At 37.1% G+C, this 20,907-nt stretch overlaps 2 protein-coding genes across 4 annotated transcripts in view; both read left to right on the top strand.

Moving 5' to 3' along the window:
• The window catches only part of polr3b (polymerase (RNA) III (DNA directed) polypeptide B), a 34,468-nt gene extending 22,056 nt beyond the window's left edge, over positions 1-12,412 (top strand). The window contains exons 22-28 of the mRNA XM_015403246.1: positions 297-414; positions 494-636; positions 6,562-6,665; positions 7,524-7,690; positions 9,888-10,001; positions 10,109-10,282; positions 12,024-12,412. Of these exons, the coding sequence (XP_015258732.1) occupies positions 297-414; positions 494-636; positions 6,562-6,665; positions 7,524-7,690; positions 9,888-10,001; positions 10,109-10,282; positions 12,024-12,153 (950 nt within the window). The 3' untranslated portion in view covers positions 12,154-12,412. The remainder of the gene's footprint in view (positions 1-296; positions 415-493; positions 637-6,561; positions 6,666-7,523; positions 7,691-9,887; positions 10,002-10,108; positions 10,283-12,023) is intronic.
• Positions 12,413-15,151: 2,739 nt separating this feature from the next.
• The window catches only part of rfx4 (regulatory factor X4), a 23,025-nt gene continuing 17,269 nt past the window's right edge, over positions 15,152-20,907 (top strand). Inside the window, exons 1-4 of one of the 3 annotated variants that reach the window (XM_015404397.1) lie at positions 15,152-15,833; positions 17,356-17,442; positions 17,540-17,600; positions 20,614-20,737. In XM_015404397.1, coding sequence (XP_015259883.1) covers positions 15,791-15,833; positions 17,356-17,442; positions 17,540-17,600; positions 20,614-20,737 — 315 coding nt within the window. In that variant the 5' untranslated portion in view covers positions 15,152-15,790. The remainder of the gene's footprint in view (positions 15,834-17,355; positions 17,443-17,539; positions 17,601-20,613; positions 20,738-20,907) is intronic. The other 2 variants (XM_015404391.1, XM_015404404.1) reach the window with 2 other exon arrangements.

Here is a 20,907-nt window from a genome sequence, read left to right as displayed (position 1 = left end):
TATAATAGTGTTTTTCTTTTTTTGTATTTGATTAAAACCGTTCTTTCAAACAATTTTTATCAATTAGTGAATTATAAGATTGTCTGAAAGCTGAAATCATAAAATTATTTAGATGCTTTTCTCATGAAAATTCAGCAAAAGAAACGAAGTTTCATGTTCTTGAGCAACATAATTGTTCTTTTTCAACAGCTTGAGTTTTAGTTCTAGTTTAATCTAGACTATGGATCCAGTCATATTATTATCGAATAGAATTTTCTTGCAATATATATTGATATTGAACAATTGTCCCCCTCTAGGTGAGAGGGTGGAGAACAAGCAGGTACTGGTGAACAAATCAATGCCAACTGTCACCCAGACTCCACTGGAGGGCAGCGCCCAGCCAGGTCAGCCCCAGTACAGAGAGGTGCCAATCAGGTGAGTCCTTCAAACTGATTAGCGCATTGGTTTGGCTTCTAAATGTATAAATGTATCTTGTTTGTTTTGTTATTTTCAGCTATAAGGGCTCAACAGACTCGTACATCGAGAAGGTCATGATCTCATCCAATGCTGAAGAAGCCTTCTTGATCAAGATCCTCCTGAGGCAGACGAGGAGACCAGAGATAGGAGATAAATTCAGCAGTCGACATGGACAGAAAGGTAAATATACGATATTTATCACTTTTAGGGCAAACTTCCCACATTAACGTTTTGCACTAAACCTGGGTGCTAACCATTAGGGCTGGGTATTTTCGCCAAAGTCCTCAACTGATTAGATTTTGATTCATACAGTTCTAAATCGATTAATTTCGATTCAATCTGTTTTTACAGTAATGAAAGTGATTCAACTGTGTTTCAAAATACTCATGTATTTTGTTTTTTTTTCCTGTCACATTAAACACAAAGTGCCAACTTGTAAATCAGACAGTTTAAACATGAGATGTGAACAAAACTGTCTCAAAAGTGCAAACTTGTTTGTGAAAAGTGAATAAGTGAAGCCTCACTTGAACAAGCAAACGTGACACAGCAGGGACACAGCAGACATGCATGAGCTGCATTATCTTCAATGCACAAACCATATTTGTAGCATTGTCTGTAACAGTTACAGGGTGTTTGCTGGTCAGCCCCCGTTTATTAATGTCTTCAGTCAACCTATTGGCTATATTTGCAGCTGTCTGAAGTAATCTTGAGTGCATCTTTCCTGCTTATTTGAATGTGAACGTCACATGGGTCACTATAAAATAAATCGATCTCATTCCCTAGACATCGATTTTGCAAAAATGTAAAGGAATCTATTTAAAATCGATTGAATAGAATTTTTTACCCAGCCCTACTAAACATGATCATGCTAAAGGCTGATTTTTACTTCGAAACTATGTCGTCTGCTCGTGTCGTAGTGAACACAGAGACGTCCCCGCCCATTCTGCAGACACTCTGCTGCATGTTTATTTCCTGTTTGATACCATACCAGCTTGTTTTGTTTGTATAACCGCCATTGCGGAAAATGACTCGTGAAGCTTGAACCAGCTAGAAGGGCGAGGTTCGTGAGAACGTTGGGACACTTTTTCCACCTGGATCCCCACTGTTTTTCGCCCTCATGTCCCTCCGTTGTCAGAAAAACTTGCCCCCACTTCCTCGCCGCCTTGGCCCTATCTTGAGACAGCTAGTTCCTGATTGTCCCTCTTGCATTATAGGGTGGAATAACATAGCGCAGACCACGCTTCAAAATTGAGCATAAATAAAAAATGTCTGCTTTATACCTGTGACAAACTCACTGCGTCACACTGCTGCGGGAGTATAACCAGCCCTTAACTTCTCAGGTTCCCATCCATCTCCATCTGTTTAATGCTGGTTGTATTAAACTTATCGCTTGGAAATAATTTTAATATTGTTTTGTTATCAAAAGCTGGGAAAAAGTTTCTCTTTAGCTTTTGATATAAGAGATCTAAAACCACAACTGTGTAAATGAGTTCAGCAGCTGACATGAGCAGAAAAGTTAATATAATAAAGAAAAGTTGTGGGTTAGCTGTGCTGAGGAGAGCTTCTTGACTCAACTCAGAGGCTCTAGCTGTCTCCTCCCCCCATCCTCATCTTTCAAGAGCTCTTTTCAATTAATTGGCTCATTGTCCTGTGCCAGACTATGCAAATTTATTACACCCCAGCAGTATTCTGTACGGGGGGGGGAAGTGTTTACAACCTTCATTGTTTTGCAGCACCTCCCCTATAGAGGGCTGGTATGATGTTTTAATCAAAAAGCTAACTGGCGCCACGCATAATTTACTCTCTTCATTAGCGCTGTGGGGACTGGGCGGTCAGCGCGGGGTGGGACAATGTCTTCCGTCCCAAAAAAAGGGGTCGCCGTGGGGTTAGCTGGTGGAGTGATGAGGTGAAACATCCAGATGTGTAACTGTGAACAGTAGAGTTTCAGTTCATGCTTCCTTGGGGGGCTTTTACCTGCTTTAGTCTGTTAATTTGTTCAAACTGTAGCTGGTCTAGACTGTTTAATCAGAGATTCATCAATCCATCTGCTTATGATAACACTTTAAACCTGATTGGCTTTGATCAGCGTTCCAAAAGTTTATTAGATTCATCACAACTAAAAATTCACATAGTTTCACCCAATAGACTACGGTAACAGCATGTACTTTGATGCACATTTTGAGCTGAATTAAAACGAGATAGAGGTTAGAAGAGTCCAGTTTAATAATCTTTTCATTTCTTTATTTTCACCAAACTGGATTCAGGTTGGAAAAGTCTTAATTTAGGCGAAAAGAAAAGCTTTCTAGTGTTTAAACTTTATTCTTTATTCCAATTTCTCAATAGAAACTGAAAATAAAGGGATATTTTTATAGGGTTTCTTAAATTATGTATCTTCTTTTTGAATTGAGATGCAAAATTTTCAATCCGAGATCAGTCTGATCTCTGTTCTATATCTAATAGTGAATAGAATTTTACACTCACTATTTTATAGCGGCATGCTATTTTGGGAGTTTAATAACGATCAGTTAAAGGTTAGTAACGTTTGATTAAATGCAAACATTTTCTGTTGTATTCAGAATTACTGCAGCAAATTTCCCATTTTTTCTGGTTGTAGGAAACATGATAAAGTTTGACCTCAAAGAAAACAGAAAATTAGTATCTGCTAAGATAAAGCCTGTTTGGTGTGTCGAGTATTTTACTAAAATCTTTTACCATATTTTAGACACAAGTTTAGCTGTAGGGGGGTTTAGTTTGCAGCGTTGGCTACTCCTATGGCCTGGTCGTCAAAATAGGTTAATTATTTACCAGTTTCTCACACACACAAACACATTCTGGTCTTTCTTTATTGACCCGAATTGTTTTCCATCATTTTTAACCCTTTCCATGCCATTACCCTTATAATAAACCCAAACTGAAACATTACCAGTGGATAACTCTCCCTTTATTTACATCTAACTCCTAAACCAGTTAGAAAAAAGGGGGCTCAGTAAAATGTCCTCAGTTTGGTACAAACGGAGCTCACTTTGATGGTAAAATCGGAACAACGGTCCTCACTCTGATGGCAGAACAGGAGCACACACTGACACAGCTGTGGAGGAGGTGCAGCGTTGTCGGTTTTGGGGGCCTTTTGTGCGAGCCGTCAGTGTGGAGCTGTATGAGCTGTGATGAAGGATCCTGGACCCTTGCTGTTGTCTTGCTTTTCTCTCCTGATTTCATGCCTCCTTTATCATTCACTTTCACACAAAACAAACAACACTGAAGATGTCTGCGGATCTAACCACAGGGTGTGTGTCGGTGTTGGTTCTCTAGCTTTCTCCACATCTTTGCGCCCTGATCCTGATTTTTTTTTTTTGCTGTGTTTTTGTTTTGTTTTGCTCTCTTTTTCTTCTCTTTCAGTCCTTTTGGTTTTCTTCTCTTTTCACCGTCTTCCTGCTGTTGGATGACTTTCCACCATCTTGCTGCACTTGTTCCCACTCCACATCCTGTTGCCACATCCTACCCAGCATCAGCATTCAGCCGGGTCGCTCTGCTTAATAACAAATTTTTCCCACGTGCATCGCTTCAGTTTCTCCTCTCCAGTTGATCCGCTCCACTTCCTTAGAGTTAAAGTGAAAGTCATGGGTGTGTAATCCTGCTCTTTCTGTCCAGCTAAGCACCTTTCTCCACTTCCTGCCCCTGCTTCGTTTTCTCCCTCTCTCTTTTTATTTTCATTTGCAAATGGGACAACAATCTGTTTGCCCTGGCCAGGAAAGAGTGCTTCGGACCCCTCTGCAAACATTTGCTCTTGCACTTAAACCCCTGGCTACCGGGGAGCTCGTCCCCACATCAGGCGGGTCAATAGAGGACCTTGTCTGTCCACATGAGTATGGAAATGTCTCTGCTGGGGTTCCACACAGAGCCTCCAGCTTAAATATGGAAAACAAAATGGCTCCACCAGAACTTTTTCCCATCCAAACTGAAAAAGTTGAAAATTTGCATTTGATATTGTCCAGATCTGAATGTTGATGTGGAAACGATGTCATGTTCGAACTCCAGACTCTGTCAACAAAACAGTTCCACCAGAACCTTCCTGATCCAAGCTGGGTTCCTCTAAAACTATTCTGGATAACATTTGATTCATTCCTTTGCAGTCTGAAATTTGTTCCTTATCACTTCCATTCAAACATGGAAAATAGTTTGAAGTTTCTGAGCTTTAGTTATTTCATCTAAGAATGCAACTAATACATTTTTATGCTAATTGATTATTCTATCGATAATTTTTTTTTATTAATAATCTAATGGAGAAAGAATCCTGAAAGAACATTTTTTACAGAATTAAACCAGGTAAAGCTAAAACTTTTCCACTTCAGGAGTTCTGAGTAGACCATTTTAACCAACATTTTATTTATCTTTATTGTAGAATATGCATGTATTTTTTTTGTGGGTCCCTCTGTCAGCTAAAGGCATGTTTTATATTCTCTATACCACAGTTAACGGTTAATCTATTACTATTAGTTGAAAATTATTTCAATAGTCCATTAATCACGACTAATCCAATAAATTTATTTCAGCCCTAAGTGAATTAACTTATTCCTAATTGATGAAATTAGGGCTGAAACAATTAATTGGATTAATTGTGATAATCAACTATTTAAACAATCGTCAACAAATTTAGTAATCGATTAACCGTTAGCTGGAGTATAAACTCTAAAACATGCCTTTAGTTGACAGAACAGCCCACTTAGAGCAGTAATTATACCTAGCCTGTAAAGAAAATATAAACCTTTTTCATTTAAGATAAAGAAATCTTTTTCGTCTGTCAGTATGCGCTATACAGAACTCCACAAGAAGAAACATTTTAGTTTTACTTGCTTTAAATTCATAAGAAATCTTCTTTGAAGAACTGTTGGCTATCAGATTATTATTGATTAATCGACTAAATAATCCACAGATTAATGGATTTGCAAAATAATTGTTAGTTACAGCCCTAAATTCATTTAAACTGGGCAGATGAGTAACTATGACAGCCTTGGCACAGATATTTAATGGAAAGTATATCAATGAATGCTTTTATAAAACAGAAAAAGCTGCATTTACTCCTCCTGCAGCAGTTTTAATATAATGATGACACTCCTTTAGTTTCAACATCCTGACTGTCTTTGGTTTCTTCATTTTCTCAGGTGTAGGATATGTTTGATCATTAAGCAGATCTGGAAAAGCTTGTAGATTTATTAGGCAGGTTTGGATATTTTTGTACACTTAGCATGTTTGTTAATTCTTCAGGCTTTATTTGTTTGATTTTATAAAAGTTGAAGTTTGAATTTCACAAAGTTAAAATAATTTAACCTTGCGTTTATTCAAAAACTTTAATCTTTGATTTGCATAATTTACGGGGAACTGAGGAATAGAAAAGACACTCAGCTGAGATTTTGAACAAGGTCTATTTGGTTAGTCTTTTACTGGACCTGTTTTTCTTATCTTATCATTTTTTCATATTTAACCTGTCGCTTCAAGCAGGCACAGCTTTTACATTTAAAAACAAAGAGTGTTTGGAGGACAGCTGATAACCAAACTGATCAGATTATAATAGAGCAGGCTCATTGCTGATTCGGATGTTTGACTAATTTAATCCAGCTATTTCTATTTATTTATTTCAGTTTTTAATATATGATGGAGGTCAGATGTTTTAAATCGGATACCTTTAAAAAATGAGGAATAGTTGAGAATTTCATCTTCAATATGCATTTTTGATTTTACTGGATTGGCTGCAAAGAGAACCGGAGATCCATGTTAGTCTCCTTTTTTGTTAGTGTGGTTTTTATAAAAGTGCTATTCTAAAAAAGTTTTAGAAAACCAAAAGAAATTATATTTGCAGCAAAATAAAATGGTTCTCAGGAAATAAAAAAACAAATCAACAGATTCCTGAAACATTAAGCCTATCACAATTTTTTTCAGGTTTTTTTGTTGTTGTTTTTTTTTTTGCACCTTAAACTGTTGTAAATTATTAAAACCATATAAATTATGTGTCTTAATTAGGTGTCTTTTAAAGAGTCATGTTAAGTTTCTCCATTGAGCCACTCTCTGTTTTAGTTGTCTTATTATTTCTGTGTTTTCTGTGTGTTTCAGGTGTCTGTGGCCTCATAGTCCCTCAGGAGGACATGCCGTTCTGTGACACCGGCATCTGTCCGGATATCATCATGAATCCTCATGGATATCCCTCCAGAATGACGGTATGTCACGTGTTTTTATGGCAGCTCTATAAAAAGCAAACTCATTACTACCACCTTATTTTTTTTGAGGTACTAAAAATGGTTTTATTATTATTTAAAGTGCATAAAATGGGTTCATCCCTAAAGCTTAGGTGTGTTAAGAATACCTAATTTAATTTTATGTGTAGACAAACTGTATATTTTTGAAGCATCATTCTATTTTCTTTGCCTCTTTTTTTTAAAGGGCATTATTCGACAGCAGTTGATTGTTTTTTCTAGTTTGAACCTGGAAGTTGAGCTCAAACCTCTGTGTTCCCCCTCCAAAGACAAAGCCCTCATTATCTGCAGCCCTCTTCTCTTCGGTTTATCGTTGGCTTCCAGAGCACACGTCCATTGATGGCGTTAAGCAGCAATCTCACTCTTTACAAACAGATATTTGTTGCTGAGGAGACGGCTGCCAGTAGAGCCGCCGCCCCTGGCAGAGTGTGGAAGTTGCTTTCCATCAAACACGCCGGGACGGTGGGACTTGTGGAAAAAAGTGATGGATCTTTATTGCTGAAGCTGTGTGTGTTTGGTGTCAGTCGTTACCTCGGAGAGGGCTGAGAAATGTTGGTCTCTGGAGGATGTTTCTGTGGGCTTAGAGTGATACGAGGGTAGGTGTTTGCCTTTATGTGGCGGGGTCAGGGGTCTTCGGGGTGCAGCCTCAGAGGAATTGTTGAAATCAGTCATCCTTGGAGGGATGTCCCCACCGGGAGGGGACATGTGTAATCTAATTTCACCAACAATAATCAGCACTTTCTTTCAACACATTTATAAAGAAATATTCATGTTCTAATCAGTTTTTTTTTTTTTTTTTTTTTCTTCTCCGGGTTTGAACAGGTTGGAAAGTTGATCGAACTGCTGGCTGGGAAGGCCGGGGTGCTGGACGGACGGTTTCACTACGGGACAGCCTTTGGAGGCAGCAAAGTGAAGGATGTGTGCGAGGATCTGATCCGATACGGATACAACTACCAGGGAAAGGACTACGTGACCTCAGGGATCACTGGGTAATTCACAGAAAGGTGTCAACAAGCAGCCAGATGTTACAGCCATGTCAGTGCCTAGAACTAAATCCAGCTCCAGAGGGAAGGTGGAATCCATCGTCATGAACTATTTCAATGATTTTGACCCTTTAATGTGTCATTTAACTTCTCTTTTCAGGGTGGGATTATTGTACAACTTATAACTTCAATATAAAATCCCCCCAAAAACAAACAGTTTTCACTGTGAGGTGGACTTTCTCACTGATATGTAATGGAACATCTCTTAGCAAGTTTCCCAATCTGCTTTCTGATAGGCAATCATCATCTTTATTGAGTGGTTTTCACAATAAGTTGTCTTTTTCCATTAAATAATATTTTGGGGAACAAATATGCAGCTGAAATCTAATAAAAGAGTTTTACTTTGTTTTATTTATCAAACAAAATATAGAAATATGTTTTATAGCCTTAAAAAGCTGGTACACTCTGCATTTTAAAAGGTATCTTGGAGACCTAGATGGATGCTTCCATTTATAAAATGTTAACTGAAGCCTTGGTGAGGCTAACTGAGGTCCTTGGTGAGGGTTCAGTTCTGCTCTGACTTCACCTGCTACATGCTGGATTTTATAGTTGCTGCTGCTTTAAAACATCCCCATATCATGACACTTCCCGCTCTGTGCTGCAGTTTGTAGGCGGTTCTTTTCATAAATCATAGTTTCTTATCCCATAAAATTTGGTTTTAAATGCATCAGTCCAAAGTAGTGGACCAAAGTACTAGACTCTGTCTTCTTTTTCTTAAGTCCCACATTAAAGTTTTGTTTTTTTAGAGAGGAAATGTTTCCTTAAAGAAACTATGTGTTCCCTTCCTGCTCATCCATGAACTCCACTGTCTGCTCTTAAAGCTCTACGTTTACTCCTGAATGTCCTCCAGTGTAGATCATTGCAGTGGAATAGCAGGTGTCTTTTTTTCTTTCTTCTTTCTTCTTCACCATCTTTACCTTTAGCTGCTATAATTATCCTTCTTAAGGCCTTTTGAAGCTCTAACCTTCATCCTTACTATTACAGCTGATTAGACTGATTGTTAAACAGGCCAGATGATGCGTAGTCACATCCTAATCATGAGGACTGGATGTGATCTAGGTAGATCTTTACTTGTAAGTTTAGCCAGTTTAGGTAGAAACTCATATAGTTCACTTCGTAGTGAAGTAAGTATGGACAAGCTGATAACCTAAAATCTTCCTTTAACTTTTATGCCTTTAACATAACATTGTCCTATTTCAGAACTTGGCCTTTTGAAGTTAAGATTGATAGTAGACTGTTTGATTTGCAAACATTTTTCATCTTAAATGTCCGAATCCAGGACCAGCTTTTCGTGCCAGAGCCTTTCTTCTCTCCTGCATTTCTACTGGCTAAAGGTTTCTAACGGAGCATGAACAATCCTCCTTAGGCTGCTTTATTTTCTTTCTGAAGAAATATATCTGTGCTAATGAACCAATTCTATATAATTACAACCTTGGATGTAGTCAGCACTGTGAAAAAACTCTTTAAACATTGCAGTGGAAAAATAGCAGGAAAATACTATGAAATCTAGAACTGTGCATCACCTCAGTTAGATCAGTCCTGAAACAAAAACTTTCAATTAATTTTTACAATTATTTGTTAAAAAAAAAGCATAAGAAATTGTGAAATTTATAGAAAAAATGCTGTAATGTTGCAGGTGATTAATGTCAAATCAACATTGTTGTGCTGTAATGCCAGAGCTTGTTGGTGTGTGTATCTAGACATAATTTTCTCTTCAATCTAAGTCATATAATTAGACCGGGAAACCTCTGCAGAGTGGTTTTACCTATATTTATAAGATTGTTTGAAATGGATATAGGATACTACTTTAGGAAAATATCTGTCTCTTAGTTGCTAATTAAAATAGCATGAATTGATTTTGGCAATAAAAGTTTGGCAGCTGAACTTTATTCATGAGAAGAGTCAGAATTCACAGACGTATCATATTGTTTATTTATTTTGCAGTCACTTGCATTATATATCTTTTTATCATAGTAATTATTCCTTGAATAAAAGCTTCAATGACAGTGTCATTTTTCTATTTTTAATTTTTTTTTCTTGGGGAAGCTGGGTTTAAATCCCAGCTGAAGGTGTAAAAATGTGAAAAGACATAAAAACCCTGCGAAGTCTGACGCAAGTCGTAATTCTGCCTTTTTGTCTTCAGTGAGCCGCTGGAGGCGTACATCTACTTCGGACCGGTCTACTACCAGAAACTAAAGCACATGGTTCTGGACAAGATGCATGCCAGAGCCCGAGGCCCCAGAGCCGTTCTCACCAGGTAAAAACTAAAAAACGTAACAAAAAGTTAAGTAAATAAACAAAAAAACTAAAAAATTTGTAAATAAGGCAACGACTACATTTCTTAAACTTGTCTCCCGCCAACAGGCAGCCTACGGAGGGCCGCTCCCGGGACGGAGGTCTGCGACTGGGGGAGATGGAGAGAGACTGCTTGATTGGCTACGGCGCCAGCATGTTGCTGCTGGAGCGTCTGATGATCTCCAGTGATGCCTTTGAGGTGGACGTGTGCGGACAGTGTGGCCTGCTGGGATACTCTGGCTGGTGAGATGTAACCATAGATGTCAGGGCGCTGCAGTAGCTTAACCAATGAGTAACATCACAAGAGTTTTAAAGAAGAAATTTGGGCAACTTCTCAAGCAAGATCCCATTTTAAATAAATATTCTGGGCACCAAACCTGCATACAGTGAATAAAATAGTCAGGCAGCTACAGAGAGAATGAACTTTATCCAAAGTTTAAGAAAATATCCTGGGTCAAATTTAGCGAATGCTAATATCAGTCTGTCTAATCTATTTTATTCAATATTAACATGCTTCTTATAGCTTATGGATACTGAATAAAAGCATGCCTTCTATTTGAACAACTTTTACTACATTAAACACAAACATTTTTTTTGTATATGTCATGATTTGACCACAGTCGCTGAGAGTGAATGGGCCGGAAATTTGTTTTTTAGGAGACTAAAACAGGAGACTAAAGTTTGTTTTTCTTTTTTTGTTGTTGTTTTTCTTTTTGTCCTAAAACACAATTATCTTCTGTCATTGAGACATAATGATCCAAAGAAAAACTTGCCTGCAAATATGTAATAAGGCATAAATGTTTATGATAAAGAAATACCATTGAGGGATTCCCATCAAAAAAGGACAGATGCTTCTATTTGCAGCAGTTACATTATTTTATTACCAACATTTTTGGTTATATAAAAGGATTCTGCCACAGACCAAACTGCACTATTATTATTATTATTTATTTTTTAGAATCTGGTTCTGTATTTTGAAAAAGAAATATGGTAAAATCTGAATAACTTTGACTTTTTTTTCCCTCCTTCCTCAAAGACAAATGACATGCAATACTTTCTCTCTCAGAGGAGTGTCTATTTTAAAGAGCAGCGGCATTCTAGCTGTGAAATATGCTTGTAATAAAAACAACAAAGAAAAACATACTGTTTGCAGCTAGTTGCATTACTTTGTGAGCTAATTTATCAGTCAGAGCAAATTGATGAACTGATGTGACTCTGAGCTTTGGAAGCTAAAGGAGAAAAAAAAATGTCATCTTCATAGATGGAAAATAAACGTTTTATTAATGGATAAAATCAATAAATTATCCAGCCCCACCATTACCAATAAAGCAATGCAATAATGTCAGATTTCAGCAGGGATTTTACCAAAGTTTACCTTGAAAAAATTTGAATAAAATAAAACATTATTTTGGTAAGATGATATTTTAAAGCTGGTTTTGTATGATCAGAAATCAGTACCTGTTTAGAAAATAGATTTTAAAATACAGAGACGGTTTAATTTTGTGACAATGTAATGTGGCCGGTTGCTTTCAGGGGAGCCAAACCTGGAAGTTACAGTTTTAGCGCCTGTAGAGGTTAAAGTTCACGGCAATGTGTTAAAGAACAATTTTATATTATGATGCTTGCATTTCCTGTTTTAATCATTGGGAGTTAGTATTTAAACAATCATTGCTTTACAATTAAACCTCACTTCCTTGTCGAAGTGCATTTTGGGTCTTACAAAGTAGCCTATTAAGCTGGACTAAGGGAGAAAACCCATGTTTGTGTGTTTGTTTTTAACAGGATTTTTGACTCCTGGAAAAACTGCAGATATGTGATTCTCCATAGTGAAACTATTCGCATTCTCTCCTTAGATTTCTATAAACTGGTTTCATCTGCATCATTTCTGTTTGGCATGTTACCAAAGTTCCTGTTTTTTAACTTTTATTTAGGTGTAATAAGGTAAAGCGGGTCACTGAGTTGCGTGTCTGCTTCTGGTTTCCAGGTGTCACTACTGTAAGTCCTCCTGCCACGTGTCGTCGCTGAGGATCCCGTACGCCTGCAAGCTGCTGTTCCAGGAGCTGCAGTCCATGAACATCATTCCTCGACTCAAACTGTCGCGCTACAACGAGTGAGCGGAGACAGGGACAGAAACGGTCAGAGTGAGTGAAAGGTTTAGACTCGGACTATTTCAATAATGAGGCTGTGGATTAGATTTGATGAGGAAAAGATGTAAAGGAGAAAGAGATGGACTGAAAAAAGGACCTTTTTTGTTTATGTTCACAAACTTTAACTATAAAGTTTAAAGCTATCTTGTTTGTGTTTTCTTTTCTGTTGGTGCCTCATCAGTTTGGGCTTAAACTGTGTACATAATAAATGCAAAACAAATGTTCCTCCATGATCTTCTGTGTGTTGCTTAATGTGTTGCTTAATGGAGCTAATCTGCTCTTCCTTACATTAAGACCTGTTTCTTCACATCATCAGATGATTCACACCAGCTATGATCAAAAATATCTCCTTTAAACATTAGGAATGTTGTTATATTCTGCACTGCAATTTCTTCTATTATGTAGTAATTATATTTACTCTTATATTTACCCTTAAGTATATTTACCCTTAATTTGAGTTGGTAAAAAAGACGAATGCCAATGGAATGAGTATTTTTACTCTTAAAATAAGATAATTAGAAACATGCATTTGAAACAAGACATTTTTTTTTTTATTTAAATGTAATTTGTCTCGATCCATTGGCAAAGTGTCTCAATTTCCTCCTCAATTCAAGAAGAAGCTCCCTTATTTTAAGAAAAAATTGCTTATTAGGTTTCAATTTTTTCAGTGTAGGCAGAGCTTTAAAAGAATACAATTAAGCATTTAACTAGTTTAATGTGTTTACTTTGCTTCTCAGATTGTTAAAACAAGACTTGAAAGGCCAGAAATAAATTGGTGACATGTTTGATTACACGTCATAAAATTGTTTTAAACTGTTTGCGGATTCCTAATAAAATTCCTTAAAATACTCCTAAAAACGGTGGAATGTGTGGAAGCCTACAGCTCTGCAGCAGGTGAACCACAGTGAACTTTACAACAGCTCACAGTATTCATCTTCAACATTTTATTACATCGCATTAAAATAATCAGTGTATTGTTTTTGTTTTTGTTCTCCCATACCAGCATTAAGTAGTGTGTTTAATAAATCCAGCAATAAATTAATACAGTGGTTAATGAAAAATAAATTGATAAATTTATAAACGTGTTTGTATTCAGCTCCAGCAAAGCTACAGATTTCTGAAATCGCGGCTGCAGAGCGTGTGACATCTTGAGGCGGATGTTTCTGCCTATTATCAGATTGTGTGTGGAGCATCTGGACATGCATTACATTTATTTTTTGCTACAGATTCTCAATTAGACTTTAAGCAGAAAATTCGAACATGAAGATCTGAAGCAGTCAATTTTATCCCTGTCTCTGTTGGAATTTGAACCTTCATCCCAGCTTTTGCCACCTCTACAATTTTTTTCTACAGTATTACATTCCTCTGTGCCTGCTGGGAAGCATCCCCAAACCCAGCATTATACTGCCACCACCATGTCTTCAGATTGATGTGCATCGTTGGTGCTCCTCATCCAGTGTTTTGGATGTAAACCAGAGCACCTCATAGGAAACTGCTACCGATGTGTGAGTCTGTAGCTCAGCTGCTCTGCAGTGTTTTTGTAACTTTACAGATGAAGTGTATTTTTCTAAATTTCAGCAATCTGAGATTTTAAATCAAGTTTAATAACATAGTCTCAATTCAAACTTTTCTAAAATGTTTTGCCTTGCCTGGCTGCTGTAGTACTAATATGCCTCTCCTACAAAACTAAACTGGGACTATACCTGTGCTGCTCAGAGGCATCATTACCCGTGCAAATAAGATGGAGAGTTGAAAACAAATTTATAAAAACTTATAATTATTAGAGGATGCAACTACTTCGGACTGAATTGAAAGGATGATGCATTGCTTGTTTTTTGTTTGTTTTGTTTTATTATGATGCCGAATTTTCAAAAGGCAAATAGGTTGTTGTTTTGACCTCCATAAAACCAATGAGCAAATTAAAAGTGAAATAAAAAAGGCTTCAAAATGAATCAAAAGATTATAATTTATGTAATTTTTATAATGTCTTATATTTTCCAAGAAAAAATTCACCTCACCTCTCAATTCCTCCTTTTTCTAAAAACCTGTTTGCAAACAAAGACGCCTACAGAGCCTCAGCCAGAGGTGACATGTTTCATTTAAATGCTGTGTGAGGACAGACAGCTGGATCCGGGCGCCACTGTGCTCTCTGACATCACTCGGACATTGAACGCCAGCGCAGGAGTCGTGTTGATGTCAGCGGGGAGAAAAAGCTGCTCTGATTCGTATGGTTTCCTCTTTAAACTGCCGCCACCAGCGTAATCACACCCCCCACCCCCCTCACACACACACAGCTCAGCTCAACTAGGGCCTTTTTTAGGGTAACAAAAGCAAGGATTTATGCATGTATAAGTGGGAATGTGATAATAAAGGGCCTATTTAGTAGCTGCACCGGATTTGGCTTATAAGGTTGTAATAAGGAAATAATGTTTTTGTTCTAACTTTAATGATTCAGATCCTGTTTGTTTTGCACCTGTTTGCGTCTGAGTGTGATGCAGAGTGGGAGGCTGGAGATGCAGCCTCTCCATCCTGCCGTGCATCAGGTGTCTGCAGCAGTGTGAGGTACCAGCCTGCAAGCCTAAAAAGAGAAAGTACTTCGTCTACCGTGGTGTGGTGAGTAATTCAGCCATAATCCGCCTTTCTCCTTTGCCTGTCTCTCCCCCCCCCCTCCTTCTCCTGCCATTTCCATTCATATTCTAATCACAGCTTTCCCTTCTCCAGCTCTCAGGCACTCCATCAGAGCCCTCCCAGCCTTGGGCTTTGCACTTTTACTTCCACCACCCCCCCTCGCCTTCTTTTGTGGCCGTTCCCTCTTCTCAGAGGCACACCAAAAGTAAAAGAAAAAATAAGGCGAGAGAGTGAGTGAAAAACAACAAAAACTTTCAACATTAAACATGCATATTTCACGTTTTAAAATGATGTGAAGGAGGGCGACGTCGAGAAGCAGGTTCACCGATAAAGTGGCCATAATGAGGCAACAGGTGGCTGTGGGATATAAGGGAGGTAAAAGCCAACAGAAAAAACTTTTAAGTTGATTTGTTAGTTTATTTGAAGCTTGGAGGTGGATAAAATGTACAAAATGCCATAACTGAGAATGAGGAGGCCACAGTGTTAGGATGTAGATCTAAGGCTCTTTTTTTTTCTGGTTTGGAGGGAGCCTTTCTTATTCAAAACAGCCCCACAAAAGACTTCCAGTGAGCTCTGCCACATCCCCATCTGACTTGGGGCCATTCATCAGCCTTCCAAGCCTATCAATGACATGTCCCCATCAGGGCTCCTATAAAATCAGCCCCTTTCCCATGAAACATCAGCAAACATTTTGACGGGTCTGGCTTTCCCCCCGCTGGATTTCTGGAGTCTCCTGCTCCCTTCTTTACACCCACCGTCCCCCCTCTCTCCCTCTCTCTCTCTCTCCCTCCCTCATTCCCTCCTCCGCCAACACCGCCCTTCTTGGGGCGAACCCCAGATTCTCAACATCTACTGCAACGGGCAGTGGTCAAGGAAACTTAGAGAGAGTCGAGAGGAGATCATCGGAGGAGGGGGGAAAAGAAACGCGCAGTGAGCCATTTTACTCTGAGGATCTGGCGTCGTTGATGGGAAGAAGATGCACTGCGGGCTGCTGGAGGAGCCGGACATGGATTCCACAGGTTAGTCCTGCTGAAATGTCTCAAACTTCCTCTGGATTTTTTTATTTAGGAAAAAAAAAGAAGACTTGTTGCTGTCTGTTGGTCACATACTGATTTTTACTGCTACAGGGATTTTTCCATTTTCCCAACTAGATTGTCTCAAAAATGGTCCTCATAGAGGTGCACCTGCTCCCTTCATCCAAATCTATGTGTTTAAAGAAAACCTTGGATATAAAAGATGAAAAGTAAATAATCTAGATTACTTTTCAAACATTTGGCAGTTAAAAATTTTCAAGATCAGTGGGAATGTTTAAATATAAAATAAATCGGCATGTTCTCCTGCTTTTTATTTATTTATTTATTATTTTTTGTAGTTTGAAGAAGTTGGCAAATTGAATTAGCAGCTTTTATAGTAAAGTTTAGTTTGTTCCTGCTGGTAAACTGACCAAAGATCCACCGCGGTGGTTGATCAGATTTAATCCAATTATTTGGATCCCCCCAACTTATCTGTTCTTGTGGCAAATGAAGCCTGAGCTCTGGGTCTCTGCTGAGAATTAGCTTCACTTCAGTGGTTTCACTTCTACATCTCCAAGCTGCTTCTTTTATTTTTTTTTATGTGAAAGGAAGGATAAACTGTAAGCATTAGATTTAATGAATAAATGCACCTCAAGCTAAATAAATGGAAAGACTGACAAGAACTCTGAATATCTTTTAGTTTTACAGAGATGTTTACAAAGAGATAAGCTCTGTATAACTGAAGAAATGTTTGATTATTTTGTCCTACTTGTAAAAGGCCCATTGCCAACTACTAACTTAGTTTTGTATTTATTCAAACTTCTAAAAACGTTCACAAACTGCTAACCTGCATCCGCTCTAACAGCTGATATGTTTAAAAAAAATTGTGAAATTTCCTGGTGCATCTCCGGTGCACCAGGAATATTACCCCAGCTGGTTTTCCATCTCTTCTGATAGCTGTTCTTCCTCCTTTGGTGTTTTTTAAAGGATTTTCACCTTATCATGCAGCTCTCATATGATAGCATTGTTATGCTGCAGCTCGCTCACAGAAAGAACACCAGTCGGGCTTTTTGTAAGCAGAAATCAAACCAGCACAATGGCTTCTATTCCAGCAGACTGCTTCAGTAAATGTGTCCAGGCTCTTTTTTTTTTAAGCTTCTGTGTGTTCATCCCGTCGTCTCTGGGGAACAATGCCGGATTCCTGCCGTCTTGCTGAAAACATCTCAAACAGGACCCACGGCTGCGCTGCTGCCCCATACAATCGCTTGTTGTGGCCTTTGCCTGTCACATTAGTGACGTTTTAAGTGTCCTGCATTGGTGATGTTTATGTAAATACAGCTTTTGCTTCTTCTGCTGTGGGATGATGCTCCTTCAGTGCAGAAAGGAGCTTTTAAAAGACAGACAAAAAAACAAAAAAAAACAGCAAATATTTTACTGTCAGTTTTTTGTTTGATCCTTTTTCCAGATTGTGTTTTCAAGAAATAAAGAAAAAAGTCCAGATTTTAGAGATTCAATTTGTTCTTTTTAGAGAGCTGGATTGAAAGGTGCCTCAATGAAAGTGAGAGCAAGCGATATTCCAGCCACACGTCTCTGGGGAATATGTCCAACGATGAACGTAAGCAAAAGTTTCTTTCAGACTCTTTCAATAGATTTACCTGCAAAAATTGTTTTTTCATAATTTGACTCGCTCTGATGGATGTTTGCTGCTGCAGATGAGGAAAAGGAGAATAACAGAGCTACTAAACCACATTCAACACCAGCCACTCTGGAATGGTGAGTCATTTAGAAAGTTTCCCTAAATCAATAGAATGTACAAAGAAGGAGTAATAAAAATTAAAAGCTAATTTACTGTAAGCATGATGATAATGCAGCATGTGATTGGCCAAATCTGTATGTTTAATATTAGGTTTTGTCTAATGGCTTTTTTATGTTGAAAAAATTTAAATTTATATATTTACTTTAAACTTTCAGATTCTTTCACATCAGGTCTCTGATCATATTTGTATGTTTATATTGAAAACTCACTCAGGTTATCAGATGGGTCCCTCCTAGTTTTTTTTTTTTTTTGTCCCAATTTCCACCAAATTAAAAGTTGATCGTTTTAGATATGTTGCATATTGTTTAATTTATATTTAATGAAAGAAATCCAATCTGATCTGATTTTATTTATTAATCTTGGAGTGTTTGACAGCAAACCCTAAACTTGAATCCTCCTTGCAGCTCTCTAGCTTCATCTTTCCATGTGTGGTGATGTATTTTTGAGACGTTTTGTTTTTAACATGTTTTTAACATAAAGACATTTTAACAAAAAGCTATTTAAACATGGCTGCAGCATTTTGGCTGCTGAAGTAGGACAGATGTTTTCTCTGATTTGTTCTTATGATTTGTTTGTTTAACATATGCAAAACCGTGTCTGAATGTTTTCTCTGGTGTGAAATAAGTGATTTCAGTCAGATCATGTTTATCCTGTCAGAAATATGCCATTAGTGGTGTTATTTCTGTTTTCATTTCTTTTATATTGACTTTTTAACATAGTGTCTCTAAGTGGGGACTGGTTTAATTTATGCAGGGTGTCTGCACTGTCCTGGAAATATGCAAAAATAGAACAAAAAATACTTTTTATGCATGTAGATAAGTACAAAAAAAAGTATTTTTTAGACTTTATTCCTGATATTGAGTTTCTAAGCATAACACATACTACATTTATACAAACTGTTTAAAGGTAGTTAGATTGGGAGTCTGTGGAAAAGTTGTTCCAATTATTCATAGATTTAAGTTTAGATATAAGCTAATCTTAGGTTTAACATGTTTCTTCTGATGGAGAGTAAAGTAGTACCATCATAAAACTAATTTGATCACTAAACACAGGAGGGAGCTATAAATTAGGGTGATGGCAAAGAGGCCTTCAAACCTCCAACACTTCCAAATCCAGCGATAAAACATCAACGTACGTCTGTAAACATTTAAAAAGGTGATTAACAGTTATAAGAAAAAGAAAGCCATTCGCTCATAAGATCTAAATATATTGCTAAATTAATCCTACTTTGGCTTTATATTATCTTTTCTGATCATCAGTTTGGCTCAATAGTAACTTTTATAATGAGCAGGAAAAAGAAGAAGTTTTTAATTAGTTTATTCGTCTTTGTCCAGTTTGTAAAATAAAGAGATATTTTTGCTTTTTTTTTTATATTTAATTCAAATAGAAAACAACAATGAATAAAACTACCAACCTTCATCATTATTAAAAATTTGGGTCTTTAAAAATGTTTAAGTATGATGTGTTCCTCAGGTGGTTTATTCTACAGCTGACACCATTGAGATTGAGAACAAAATATAATTTCCTGTTTTCTTTTATTTAGTTTATATTTTTTTAAGTCTTTGACAGAAAAAAGGCTTATCACTCTAAATATATCTGTTGATTATTATTTTATTAAAGCCAAGTATGTAGATAATAAACAAAGGTCAAGAAGTCTATTCTAACACATTTCTGACTCTAAAATCAGTCAAATGTAACTTTCTGTGTAAATTCCAGATTCTAGCGTTTAATTTTCAGCAAAACATGGACCTCTGTACCCCTTTTGTTAAACCTTATTCATTAAAACGCCCATTTTATTTCACAATGACTCAACATAATGCTTAAAGAAGATCACTGAAATGTTCTGAAATGAATATGCAAAATTAGAAATTAGTCATTTTAAATAGAAATATTCATTCATAATATTATAGTCTTAAAAAAGACAATTTCCACAACTTAAAGTTGTAAAAAAATCAGTTTGTGTCAAGGCCAGTCTTGGTTTATTTCTGTTCCTAATCTGATGGATGGACAGTAATAATTATCGGTGTACCTCAGGGATCCGTTTTGGGTACATTTATCTAATCTTTCTTTTTCTGTTATTGAGGGAACTAAGTAAAGTTTTTGTTATCTAATTTAGGGGGAGTAAAAAAAACTCTTTGCATTCAATAGTATCTGACAATATCTCATGTTTTAAGCTGAGCTGCACAATTTAACAAAGTTGCCATCCTCATCACAGTACCGATCTTGAAGATATCAAAATTACAACCTGCGTCTTTGAGTTAAAATTTTATTTAAAATAAATGTATTTCAACTTACATTAATTCATGCTCTGCTTGCTAAATTTAAATTGTAGGTATATTTTGCCATATGGGCTGATTTTCATACAAATTTGTTCGGGCAAAGATGCTAAACACAGACAGAAATCTGATGAAGAGGAAAAAAGTATGAAGATTAGGTTTAAGCCTAGTGATTAGAATATTCATGAATAATATTGAGATTTTAATGGGCTTGATAAATCAACACCGGTAACAGGATGTGCTTCAGAACAATTTATTGGGGTTCTGAATGATTTTATGCACTCATAGTGGGTAACTATACAAACGGACTATTAAAAATAAATAATGTGATTTTTTAACCAAACAAGTAGTTCAAATCATTTCACTTTAATGCTCCAAACAGTTGTATTTAACACTGTTTACTATTTAAGATAGGAGACGTTCACTGACTGGTTCTTAACATGTAAAATTGAAAATTGCAGTCAGAATGCAGAGATGCTCTGTCCTGTTAGTTTTCTCATGTTCTGCCGATGCAGCTGCATGTTAAGAATCGTAACCCTTTAAATCCAGATCCTGTACATTCAAGTTAAACTTTTTTTTTCCCAGCATTAAATCTTGTAAAATTCAATCTTTTATTAGACCACATGCATGCCCGTAATTTTTTATTTAGAGCTGTTTCTGAGGTTGCATTCCCCACACATTTGTCGTATCGCAGGTTAGAGGAAAACTACGAAATAGCAGAAGGTGTGTGCATCCCCAGAAGTGCCCTCTACATGCACTACCTTGACTTCAGCGAGAAGCACGACACGCAGCCTGTGAACGCAGCCAGCTTTGGAAAGGTGAGCTCCAGAATTCAGTTTACATTTCCATCATTCTCTGCTGAATTCAGTGTTACCCATAAGAAATCATGACCAAGCTATGAATGTTCTTTAAATGTTTAAATGGGCTCCCCTTTTGATGACTGATATGCACATAGAGGCACTGGGTGAAGGCATAGAAGTAATTAAAT

Source organism: Cyprinodon variegatus, unplaced genomic scaffold (assembly GCF_000732505.1).
Source record: "Cyprinodon variegatus isolate N-32 unplaced genomic scaffold, C_variegatus-1.0 Scaffold35, whole genome shotgun sequence".
NCBI classification, from domain to species: domain Eukaryota; kingdom Metazoa; phylum Chordata; class Actinopteri; order Cyprinodontiformes; family Cyprinodontidae; genus Cyprinodon; species Cyprinodon variegatus.
This window is presented reverse-complemented; position numbering and strand designations above follow the sequence as displayed.